The sequence below is a fragment of the Toxorhynchites rutilus genome, chromosome 3 (genome assembly GCF_029784135.1).
Source record: "Toxorhynchites rutilus septentrionalis strain SRP chromosome 3, ASM2978413v1, whole genome shotgun sequence".
Taxonomy (NCBI): Eukaryota; Metazoa; Arthropoda; class Insecta; order Diptera; family Culicidae; genus Toxorhynchites; species Toxorhynchites rutilus.
The window spans coordinates 87,148,042-87,161,125 of record NC_073746.1 but is presented as its reverse complement, the minus strand read 5'-3'; the positions used below and the strand labels follow the sequence as shown (position 1 = coordinate 87,161,125).

General features: G+C 37.7%; 1 protein-coding gene across 6 annotated transcripts in view; it reads left to right on the top strand.

Annotated features, from left to right (window-relative positions):
• LOC129775393 (LIM/homeobox protein Lhx3) overlaps positions 1–13,084 on the top strand; it is a 140,584-nt gene that overhangs the window by 121,225 nt on the left and 6,275 nt on the right. For 2 of the 6 annotated variants that reach the window (XM_055780095.1, XM_055780094.1), the window contains exons 3-7: positions 11,698–11,874; positions 11,986–12,195; positions 12,368–12,563; positions 12,642–12,796; positions 12,864–13,052. In XM_055780095.1, coding sequence (XP_055636070.1) covers positions 11,698–11,874; positions 11,986–12,195; positions 12,368–12,563; positions 12,642–12,796; positions 12,864–13,052 — 927 coding nt within the window. Of the gene's footprint in view, positions 1–4,816; positions 5,433–11,697; positions 11,875–11,985; positions 12,196–12,367; positions 12,564–12,641; positions 12,797–12,863; positions 13,057–13,084 lie in introns of those variants that run through there. The other 4 variants (XM_055780098.1, XM_055780097.1, XM_055780096.1 and 1 more) reach the window with 4 other exon arrangements.

Genomic DNA, 13,084 nt, shown 5'->3' with positions numbered 1-13,084 from the left:
CTTCCCAATGATAGTGTTATATGAAAAACCAACAGCACACGATGCCGATCTGATGATGTTCGCATCCAAAAATGTCGTAGTAACTTACATTGTCGTCATAACTTCAAGTAATATTCGTTCACATGGCGGACTAGCACTTGTAGGCAACGTTGTCAAATTCATTCTCAGTATTCAAACCCACTGCTCTCTGTCTAGAGTAACACTAAAACACTGAAATCGGGGAAATTGGCCTTTATAAATGCTACACGGGCACAATTAATCGTTACATGTTCCTTTTATGCAGCGATACTGGGGAATCCCAAATTGGAACACAGCAAAAAATCAAGCATACAGAGCATATTTCATAGTGCAGTTCCGTATTATTATTTCTTTAGAGTGCAACTGAATATACAACTGGGAGAGCACAGATTGCTTCTGCCAATCGATCAATCATAGCACGGGATTTTTCGGCTAAAGAATGCTTGACATTTTTCAACTGCTCGGTGGAGGCGATCTGGCGCAGTGGTAACATCCATACCTCTCACACAGAGATCACGAGTTCAATTCTCACTCCCGAAATTCTTCCAAAAATGGAAGTAAAAGTGACGAACCAGCCGAAATGTGTTGAAAGTCCCTATAAAAAACTTTTCAACTACTCGATAGTTGGTTTCATAAAATATCTAATATCTAATCGATTGTCAGGGAGTGCGCAAATCGATTGATGCAAAATTTAGTAAGTCTATCAGGAAAGGAGTAAGCAATGAGTACTCTTAATTGGACAATTTTCGTGATGCGACCGATTTTCTGTTCTTCAATTTGCACCTCCGGTATGTTCCCGGAAGACGTAACGTCAAAAAAGATCTGAATTGAATTGAGTTTTGGCACCTTTCATTTACAACTCACTTTCCGAAATGATTCCGCTTCAAGCGTCGCCGCTGTCGTCCAGTCGCTAGCTAGATGACTAATACATCTTAAGAAAGACGATTGTGTTGTGTTCCACTAACATCATATTTCTTAGCCATTTCGAATCTACCTTTGGCAATGCATGCAAACAAAAATATGTGCGTGTGATGCAAAAATACAAAAGAACTCTCCACCAGACGGTATGAAAACCGACGTGGTACCTCAACCGAGCAAAATTGCATCACTGTATGTGTGTTGGATCGGCAGACGAGAGCAGAGACTCACAGTTCGCTGCTGAAAAGATACCTCTAGGCACTTGAACTTACAACACTGTGGAAACTCTTTTGGAAAAATATTTCTGAAAAGAACTGATGAATTAACTCATTCTGCTAGGTAAATAAAACACAAAAACATAAACACACACGATGTATTTTGGTTCATGTTGCGTCTGGAAAATTAAAACTTGGTTGCTGCTGCTAACGATATTGTTGTTGCTGTTACACAGGGAAGGGGAAGACTGTTGCCTGCTCTCCAGCTGGTTCGAGACCGAGGTTGACCAGAGTGAGGCCAATATTTGTTTATAGTGATTTCGTTTTCTTATTTTTTCTTATTTCACTTGGACAATTGAAGGAGCACAAATTGTACCAATCAAAACGTGTGATTTTATCGTTTTATTTTATAATAATTCAATTGTGTGTTCAAAAAATAATATAATCGATGCACATTTCTAACCAATCGATGCAAACATCTTTGTGATCTATCAAGAAATGTGCGAATTCAAAACGTTCGAATTCATTAATTTATAGGTACATGTGCACTCTTTAGGTATTCATTGATTACCCCATATTTTCCTGTTAAACGTAGTCCTAAGTCAAAAATATATCCTACTCCCAATTATGCATCAGAAACTAGGTATCGATTGTTATTCTGGCGCTGGAGGCTCACGAAACATAAAAAGTCACAGGAGGGTTGTGCTCCCTTGGCCGAGTGGTTAGCGTCATAACTAACATGCCGGGTGTTCGGGTTCGATTCCCGTTCTGGTCGGGGGAATTTTTCGTCAAAGAAATTTCCTCCGACTTGCACTGTGATCACGCGTATTCTAGAGCTTGCCACTCAGAATGCATTCAAGGCGTGTTATTTGGCATAGAAATCTCAACTAAGTACTAATAAAAATGACGCAAGTAATACTACGTTGAGACGGCGAAGTTCCTCTAGGAACGTTAGTGCCATTGAAGAAGAAGAAGAAGGGTTGTGTCCGAGACACGACCGCATAGTTGACGTAGGATTGCATTAGGATATCTGTTGATTTTGGATATGTATAAAGAATTGCATCGTTGAACTCTTTGATAATGATTTGGTGGCCTACTGAAAAGGACCGTTTTGTTTGGTTGTTGGGTATTATTTGTTCACTTCAACAGTGTTTACCGAGTGATGATGACAAAAGGATGTTAAACAGTGGTTGGATGGAGCGTATCAGATAAAAGATACCGAAGTGGAACGAGATATGATGAAAACCGCCCTCTGTGATCCTAGACGAGATGGCTCCTGTGTTATGAATGGATGAATTAAAGAAAAAAAAACGCACCAATGTAATATAAGATAATTACCAATACCGAACACAATTATCAATTTTTCTCATCAGTAAAAATATGTTACTTTAATACAGAGGAAATATATTTGAAATGGAAAAGGTAATATTCTTTTATATTTTTGGCCTTCCGAGTGTTTATTCAATCCAATGCGAATTTTAATTGGACTAACAACACCTAATACTATATGCAGAGTATATGGGAAACCACTTTTTCGAATATTTCTTCATTTTTATAATTTTCTTCGCCGTATGAATTTTCCTTAGGTGAAAATGAACACAACAAAACAACATACTTAAACCGAACGACCCGTTCTCAAGCGAGAACACACCTTGAATATTCTAGAATTCATCCGGATAGCATTACGACGAGAGGATAGTACGAAAAGGCATAAGAAGAATTTGAAATAGAAGAAGATATAATTAATTTTCTGATGATCAATAGTGCCTAGATGAAAATACTTATCAAAATACTTACTTGTTGAAAATACTTACCATACTTGTCAACATATTGAATTGGAATGAAGAGGTTATAAAATTGGAAGCGTGTTTCTGCACTTCAACTATTGAAGCGTATTCAACCGGGGCTCTGGCAACCCTATCCCAACCAATGCAAATTGTGCGTAGGCAGCATAAAACAGGCTCGCGCTTAGGGGGCTCACGTATTGTTTAATGTTTGGAGTCATATATGTTAATACAGGTCGGACTCGATTATATATAATCGCAATTTCACTTTCAACGTTAATTTTCGAATCCAATACATAATCGAATCTCAAAAAAGCTATTTTTCTATTAATGTTTGATATTCATACATTAATGAAAAAATTGTTTGCTTGAGATTTCATTATGTATAGGATGTGGAAATATATAATATATATAATCGAGTCCGACCTGCATTTGATTGAGTTGGATAGTTTCCTTTGGAAAGCGATGTTTGGATACCTTTCCGGAAGCTTTAATGGCGATTTGAAATTAAAATCACTGCTGGAGAGTCGCGCGGAGCACTTCATTTTTAATTTTAGATTTTGATTTCTATGCTCATGATTTTCTATGCTGGCTACAAAAAGGCGACTATCTTAGCAATCCCTTGTATTCAACACATTAATGTTTCAACTATTTTGTCAAACATCATATTTCAATCAGACTACTAGCCTTTGAGCTATAACTTTGAAAGGAACGGAAAAGCTTGGTGATTATGGTTACGTTCTCATACACCGGTTTGTTTTTTGGGGATCGTTTCAAAGGTATCCGTGTAGATTTTGATCACATTTTGATACGACGAATTAAGAAAGATTCAACATTTTCACCAGGTCACAACGGATGATGTTGGGTTTTGCAAGACAGCATGCACAATAATGTTTCTACTTGAACGCAGGAAAACTCGACACCACGTTATCCTAAAATTATGAAAGAAGAAATGACATCGAAAACCTGTTTACAAGGAGCAAAACACTATTGAAAGCGTCAAATTTTTACAACTGTAGAAGGTGCAATCTTCGAAAGTAGGTGTGTAATGCAATGTGCAGTGTTCTAAGCTTTAATAGTCCAATCCTTTTTATTTTAAATTCTTCGGCTCAAAAATACAACCTGAATTTCAACATCTCGCTTCAGCAGCAACTTCAAACAATGCTTCATAGTCCATATTGTTCAATCCCATATAGCTGAACGATATACCGAAACACAGTGATGCCAACTAGATGGTAGCAATGTTATTTCCGTTCTGTGTAAATCGAAAATACTGTATTGAATGCAGTTATTCTCAATCCTGACCCAACTCGGATAGAATGAGACGTGTCGATAAAATGATCTACGTGTCCATGTGTTTGCGCATGTTCTCGCAATGTGGTGAGCGAGATTGAGAACAGTTTCATGTCGAATGTAATGGAGAGCTTGGACAGCTGATTTCAATGTCGAAATTCAGAAGATATAAACACAATCTTCTATTTAAACTTTACAGCTCTAACACCTGTTAAATTTTCTTCACTTTAAACGAGAACTTAGTTGAAATCGGCAAACTTGGCAACACGAGCTTTCGTCTGGCCATCGTAGCCCCCCACTGCGCGCCATGTATTCACCCTCAGCGAACATGAGAACAAAACAAAACGATTGCAAAACCACACCCTACTGTCGCACACTACCATCCGCAACGACCAATCAGCAGAGTTCGCTACCTTGTACTAAAACTAATACCAATGCAGCATCCTTTCCGTGGCTCGATTCAAAGCAAGAGATAGATACAAGTGTGTATTTCACTTCATTCGGGAGGGGTTTCAGCCCACACGCTAGCAAACTCTGTTTGGTGACTATTCCGAGGGAAAACTCTTCTCAGTACCAGTTTGTCAACCGATCGATAAGGACGTTTCCCGTGGTGTGTGAAGCACATATAACTGGCGGTGATTTTCGTCGACTTCGTCGTCGTCGTCGCGTGTGACGAAGCTGTGTGGACCAATGAGAAAGACGAAAGAAAAAGAATATCCTTTTACCAGCAAGTGGGTGTGTGTTTAGCGGACATCAGGTGGAAATTGGAGGTTGGAAAATCGATCGATTCCCAGACCTCTCTCCCTAATTCTATCTCTCCCTGTGTGTTTGTAGTCTGGTGGTGAAAATTTGTTGACAGTGAATTTTTATGCGAACAAATGACATAATGGTATTAAGAATGTCGTAAAGTCTGATCGACAAGTGATTGAAGGGAGAGGCTGTTCGTTTTTCGCGCTAAACGTTTTTTTTCTGGCGCGAGAACCAAACTTGAAATTTTGTGTTAGTGGAAGCGGAGCTAATACGAAAATGGAAATGTTGAAACTAATGATGGATACCAGTGACTACATAGCGAATCTGACTGGTGTGAATAACAACAATAACAATAATAATAATGAGGTCTGCAAAAAGGAGCTTCATCGGTCTCCCAGTCCGGAGTATCGTGTTCCGCCGATCAACTTGGATGAACTACCGGAGGTGTTACTTTGTGAGTGATTCAAAATAGTTCTTAAACTTTGCAACGATAATGTGGTGTTTCCCGAATGTTACGCTTTGCGTGAAACCGACATCGTTAAATTTATACACATGAATCAAACGCAGTTCCTTCACATTCCAAAAATTTCAAGTTCCTAGCTAGACTTGGTTATTGAGGGTTATAAGTGCAAAAGTATTTTTTAATTTTTTTGATGTTTTTAAGCTTACGTCTATATAATATCAGCGAAGCACAAGAATTGTTTCGTTTTTAAGGTTTTTTCATTCGTTTTCAACGTTTGCAATGAAAATTCGTATCGTCAAATATTGTAGAATAATTATTATCAAATAAAATACGGCAATATAAGACTAGTATCACTAATCGTCCTCAGACTTTTGTCCACCCGCTTTTTTGACAATGAAAAACAAATATGGAGACTGTATCGCTTGCAAAATTAAACAATGCGCTTTTTGAGCAGTCAATAACACTTGAACAATTTCAAGAGACACTGGATTCCACACGTTTAAACTATGTTGTGAACGTTGAATTATGTTTTGTCTATTACCAAAGTTCTATACGTACGGATCGCTTGGTGTGAAGTGTTTCCGAGCTGTTTTTTTTTGTTGTGACAATTACTGCTGGATTCTTCTACATGACAATGATGAAAAATGTATAATGGCTCATTATTTGTGCGATGGAAATGAAAGAAGAAAGTTGTGTCCGTTTTGAAAAAGAGTGTTACACTTGAAGTTTGTTTTATGAAAGGAGTTCTCATTGGATTTCTGCGAAATTCTTATTCCACATTACCAATTGATTAAAAGTGTTCGCAAAGTGTAATGTTGATGTTTTTGCTAATTAATTTTATACAAAAAATACCAGAGCTTTAATTTTGAGCCTCGCACACACTTTAATATTAATAGAACAGTGACAGGAACCTCGAAACAAAGATTTTTATGAGAGTCTGAATTGGATGATCGCAAACTGCGTTAATAATAATATATGTTATCGAGTTTTTTTTTATTTTTCTATTATAGTGACTTTCAACGCATTTCGGCTGGTTCGTCACTTTTACTTCCATTTTTGGAAGAATGTCGGGAGTGAGAATTGAATCTTTGCATGAGAGGTATGGATGTTACCAATACGCCAGATCGCCTTTACATGTTATCGAGTGTTTCCAATATGTTTTAAGTAGAAGATGTTGAGTTCAATTCCGTTTCAGCCATTGATCATTGGGGTGAACATTTCTTGGTGTGCCTTGAAACAATCTTTGAGTCCGAAGTTTAAAGTTGAAAGTTGGAACGCGAATTATGCCTAAGCATACTCAACTGACTATACCTGAAAGCGTTGATTTCGGGCTGATGGGATTTCCTTAGAAAATACACAGTGAATACAGGAAGATACATAGTTTTTTTTACAGTTTTTGCCTATGAATTTCTATTAACCGAGCATTGTGAGCAATTCATGCCTGTAAACAGAGTTGCCAACCTTCCAGTCTTTCCTGTATATTGCCCTCTTTTTAGGCATGCCAGCAAAACAGCCAAAGGGAAAAAGTCTGCAGTTTTTTTTTCAATTTGTACAGTTTTATCCAGCTTTTTTATTTGTTCGGTATTTTCCAGTTTTTTTACTGGCACACAGAAGGCACACAGAAGTATGGTATGTCGGATGTTCTATCATTTGACTCTCTTTTATTTAGTTCTGTTCGATAAGGAATAGTAGGTCAGTTTGGATAATGTTTATGTTGGTGCCGCTATTAAAATAATGATCAATGTATATTTATCAGTATATAGAATTAAACGCAACGCCGTATCTGATTTCAAAACCAATTAGTTTTACTTACCACTCTGCAATCAAGTTCTAAGACGTTTTAATTTCAATGATCCTTTAATCATCAACATGGCGATAATTGATCAAACTATTCGCATAGACAAGAATCATATGTAAATTGTTCCAACTCTACATAGTCTAATATTTATATTTGCGATCGAAAATAATGTAGAGAGAACCGAAACCTGGATTGTACTGACTTCATTATGAACAAACGCCCGGATGCTTCTTTTGGGGTAAAATTTTATCCAAAAAAGGTATAACATAGTTTTGCTTATCCCAAATTAACAAAAAATTATTTCAACATTCTTGATTCTGCCGTATTTCTCAGCAATCTTTGAGCGATTGTTTTCAGTATACAATTAGAACAAATCAAAATTAGGAAGTAAAATAGGAACAAAAATTATGCAAGAAGTTCTAGCTCACATAAATTATGTAGAAATAAATAATAATGAAGAAAAATAAAGCAAAGTCAGAATTAGTTAGAATGACACTAAATTTGAAACAGAAGCATAATGTTAAAATGTATGGTCACAAACAGGAAAATCAAAAATGCGACTTACCGACACAGTCATTGTATATCGTAATTTTTATTGCTAATATAAACAAAATTGACAACAAAATCGATTCTTCCAGCTTTTTTCAGTTTTTCTCGATTTTGAAAAAATTGGTTGGTATCTCTGAGGACAGCACGACTTGATTGAGGTTATCGAAACTGACTCCAAAATGCTCTACGAAACTGTGGTTGCCCGGAAAACAATTCGAACAGAATCTTGTAGGATATTCTGCCGACGGAGCTAATAGCATGACCGGTCTCGAGAAGTCATTGGGAGCGTGGGCAGTCTGCCCTTAGGCCTTAATTTGTTCACAATAAAATGTGATCGCCATAGTATGACCTTGTGTGCATCATATACATATGAACACATGCCTGAGATAATCGAGCAGCAGGGTCAGGACATCTACTCCTATCTAAGCTGACAATAATTTTTCTTTTTTCAAATTGAATAAATAAATTTGATTACGAAAAAATACACATTCATAATGAAAATTGCGCTTCGGTGGCGTTAATACACAAGTACCAATGTTACATACTGATTTTTATTGCTAATATACACAAAATTGGGAAAAATATTTAAAAAAAAACTTTTCTTCCAGTTATTTCCCAGTTTTTTTTTTTAATTCCCCCAGCTTTTTCCAGTTTTTTTTTCGAAATTCTCCAGATTTTTCAAAAAATTGACTGGCATCTCTGCCTGTAACAGAACCAATTCGGTTTGATTTTTGTTTACAGTAGTGGATACTTCAATGGTTGAAACAAAAATTTAACGCATACGATGAATCATTCTGTCCAACCCTGTTTAGGGCATAACGATTGGACCTGTGTTTTGGGGGACCAAATGAGGGATCTTCTTCTATTTTACTATTGGCGATCTAACGCAAAATGTAAACGATCGGTGAGACATCTGGATTCTGTTTTTGAACTAAGAAAATGATGCTAATGTAACCTAAAACTCAAAAACAAATCACGTATATTTGACTTCCGGGCTTTCCAAGGTAGTTCTCACATGCAGGAATCGTGCATTTTTCTACTTGTGTTTGATTGTGCTCTCGAATTCTGTTCTTTAATTCAACCATTGTCAACATTTTTATAGTTTTCACTACTGAAAGAAGTAAATAAATAACATGTTATATATAAAATTGCGCAGAATTAAATTTCTTATAAACTCATCGCAATCAAATAATCTTTTATGATTATAACATTGTAATTTATGGAAAGAACTACAAACCTTCCATAAGCTCACATGGCAAAATTTAAAGCCATCATCACTTTCACCGCAGCGCCGCCTAGGTGTAGATTTGTACGTTAGATCGCCAATATATTCTACGACTTTTAGCGCGTAGTACTCTATATCGTATTTTTTGAATGGCGACGGCGGAGGTCATCTATAGTCTATTTGGTCGGTATTAATTCAGACCGGACCATGCGACATTTTTCTGATTTCGAGAAAAACGAACTTGAAGTTTGCTGCTATAAACAAATTCGATACATTATTCCTGCTGCACGCATGATTTTCCAAATCTGATAAATGTGGCATGTAGATTACGAAATGCTTAACCTAATGCAATCAGTAACTCCAAATTTTTAATTTTGCTACTTGGCCCCATCTGGCTTAACACCGACCATTTAAGAAACGACTGCAAGAACACCTCTGTAATGACCCTATTGACGATATCTGATGTAGTAACTACTTTTCACGCGTAGTTACACTTTGCTTAAAATATACATCCTTGTAATGAAAAATGATTTGGTGTCCGTTCCTCATGATTTAACTCAAGAACGGATTTAAACAGTTAGTATCAGGATTTATGCGTTTTAGTCTGCATTAGGTCTATATAAAAAAATATATATATTCCGCTAGTATAGATCACGTATATGAAAAAAATTTCTCTGGGAACTTGAGTGTTCGAAATAATTAAAATCAAAATATCAATTGTGATGTTTTTGCACCAAACTGATTAAAAAATATGAAAAGAAATATTGTTTATTTTTTTTATATTTTTAGATGGGATATGCTTCTTAACATATGAGGGACCGAATAGAAATCTGTAAGACGTTCAGGAGCAAACTTGTACGTTTCATTTGTTCGGATTCCACGAATGAGATCGTTTCCTTCGATGTGGATGAGATGAAGACTAGCTATCGGTAGGCCTTGTTAGATTCTTGGCAGACCAAGGATTTATTTTTAGAAAACACGGGTTATTTCGTGATCTTTCCGTAACAGACGGAGCGTGAAACAGGAGAAATCTCGTAAGCGGTCCTTAAGATGTTAACTTCTGAACCATGATGAAACATCGATTGAATTGCCATTTATCGCAATGACGGCTTCGAATCACGACTTTGGGAAGCACATAAGGTTGTAATATCATATATTGCGCGCGGGACAAATCACGGGAAAACACTACCACTGAAGCATGATGCTATCCTCAGACTATGATTGGGACTATCGGTTTATCCGTTACCTCAAAGCCGGTAAAACCATCCAAATTTCTCAACCGAAAATACCGATTTCTCGTTGAATAAAAAACGGTAGATTCGGTTTGGAATTTTTTATCGAGAAAAAATTGATAGCTCTGTTATTGCTACTAGTGCAACTGCTCAAGCGATACCAGATCAAGTGAAACAGGTCATAGACTCTTTTGAATATCGATGATAAACATGACCTGGATTAACCTGACGTTCAACAACCCCGTTTGACTCATGCTAGACTATTTGAATAAACATTGAACCTCGGTTTGTTGAAGTTCTTGTCGATTTGAAAACATTTTGATTTTTTCATACAACCAAGGCTTGAAAATAGAAATAAGCTGTTGAGCTCCTAAAGCTGGTACATATCGAAGTGGAGTAATTAGCGAAGTAAATTTGTATTGGAAAACAAAATATGGTGTTGTAATTACTATTCGCATTCAATATCTCGTAGCCTTCAAGAGTTGCAACAAAACCACGCAACCCCCTTTAGTCCTTTTTGGGATCAATAAACATTTATGTGAAACCTTTTTTATATGTTGCGTTTCTTCCTAAGATAATATCCGGAGTGGCATATTGACAAACAGAATAAAATGTTATAATTCCATAGTCCTATTTTAACAATGCGCCCTTTAATTTTCACTTTCACCCCGACTGCTGAAGGTTTAAGCTTCAAAATGATGTATATATCAGTATCTAAATAGAATGTTTCGAAGACTTGTTTTCGATTTTCAAACGTAGTGAATAAAAGATTTGCTTGGTGGCGAATGATTTTGGGTTTAAGTCACTGTATATCTGCGAAATATAAAACGGGTTCAATATGTCCTGGTACTGTGTACTGTGAAAAGATACGGAGATATTAAATTTTTTCCTAAAACTAAAGCTTGGTCGAACCTTGCTTAAAGATCGTTTTCAAACAAACCGGGCAATCAGTGGAACACAGGTTTGCGTGCAAGAGACTGCCGGGTCGGCGGTGGACTCGGATCGCTTCATCTTGGTGGCTTTGGCCGCCTCGATTCCTTATCCTCGATAAATGAAGACTTCGCCCCCAATCGAAAAAATTAATTTATAATAGAAATTATGCTTTTTTTCTGTAAGGCATTTATGCCCATGATGTTTTTCCCGCACCACTATATTTCTAGCCCTCTTGTGACATTACACTTTTTCTAAGCGATTGTTTTTGTTGTAGTTGGTTTCTGGACGATTTTTCCCGGTCAAGATATCGCAAAACATTCATTTATAACATTCACACTTTTTGTTTCATCCAAAATCGATACTTTCCTCGATAAAAACACCAATGTTGTTCATTTTTTTGTTCATTTTTCGGAAATTTATATCGGAAATATAGTGCACGACTACATATATCATTGCAATACACTCACAACCGTTCAGCATTAAATCCTGATGACGTCCTTTCCTTCAACTACATTCCAGCCACCATCCCGAAGTGCGGCGGGTGCCACGAACTGATTCTGGACAGATTCATCCTGAAAGTGGCCGACCGAACGTGGCACGCCAAATGCCTTCAATGTACCGAGTGTCACGGGCAGCTGAACGAAAAGTGCTTCGCTCGGAATGGTCAATTATTCTGTAAGGATGACTTCTTCAAGTAAGTATTTAAAATCACGGCTCCAGAATCAAAACCAAAGTTAGCACCTTTGCTGCCGCTAGGAATGGAAATTGTTTATATGTTAATGTTTAACTCTCTTCAATGTTGCGGGTCCCACAGGAGATACGGTACCAAATGTGTGGCCTGCGATCTAGGAATTCCTCCCACGCAAGTGGTCCGACGGGCGCAGGACAATGTGTACCATTTGCAGTGCTTCATGTGCTCGATGTGTTCCCGCCAACTCAACACGGGCGATGAGTTTTACCTTATGGAAGAAGGCAAGCTAGTTTGTAAACCGGACTATGAGGCAGCCAAAGCGAAGGGTGAGTTATATTTCACAATCATCCCTCTATGAAACAAAAAAACACGTACTATCAACATCTCGAGAGCCCCATCAACCATCCGCCCAGTGTGGCAATGTTTCCATAAAAATGTTCATCCTGCCGACGCTGAAAGTTCCCTCGTTTTTTAACTTTTCCCCCTTCCTGGAAATAGGTTTATATCTCTCGGATGGATCGTTAGACGGTGAATCATCCAACAAGCGTCCTCGCACAACAATTACCGCAAAACAGCTGGAAACACTGAAGAGCGCTTACAACAGTAGTCCAAAGCCAGCACGACACGTTCGTGAGCAGTTGTCCCAAGACACCGGACTGGATATGCGAGTTGTGCAAGTGTGGTTCCAGAATAGGTATAATTTTTCCGCCTGCCCAATGCTGGTTTAGTCTAAACATTGTTTCTTGTTTTTTTTTTTGCAAATTTTTATTAGACGAGCCAAAGAGAAACGACTGAAAAAGGATGCCGGCCGAACCCGATGGAGTCAATACTTCCGTTCGATGAAAGGCGGCAGCTCGCCAAGTAGACACGATAAGCTGTTAGATAAGGATGAATTGAAAATTGATCTAGATAGTTTTAGTCATCATGGTAGGTTTTCTCTACGACATTCACAAAAGAAATCAACTGATTCATTTGTATTGGTATCAATTCATAGATCTTAGCAACGATAGCTATAGCACTTCAAATATGGGCCTGGAGGATGGTGCTTCCCCGCATAGTGGCCGAGGGTCTTACATCCTTGGCGGTAGTCCTCCTCCCTATTTATCTAGTCATTCTCCTCCGCCCATGGGACCCGGTCACCACTATGGTTCCTACCCGGACAATATTGTCTATACACCACTAGGTGAGTAAGTGGCTCTCACGTTTCATGGACGG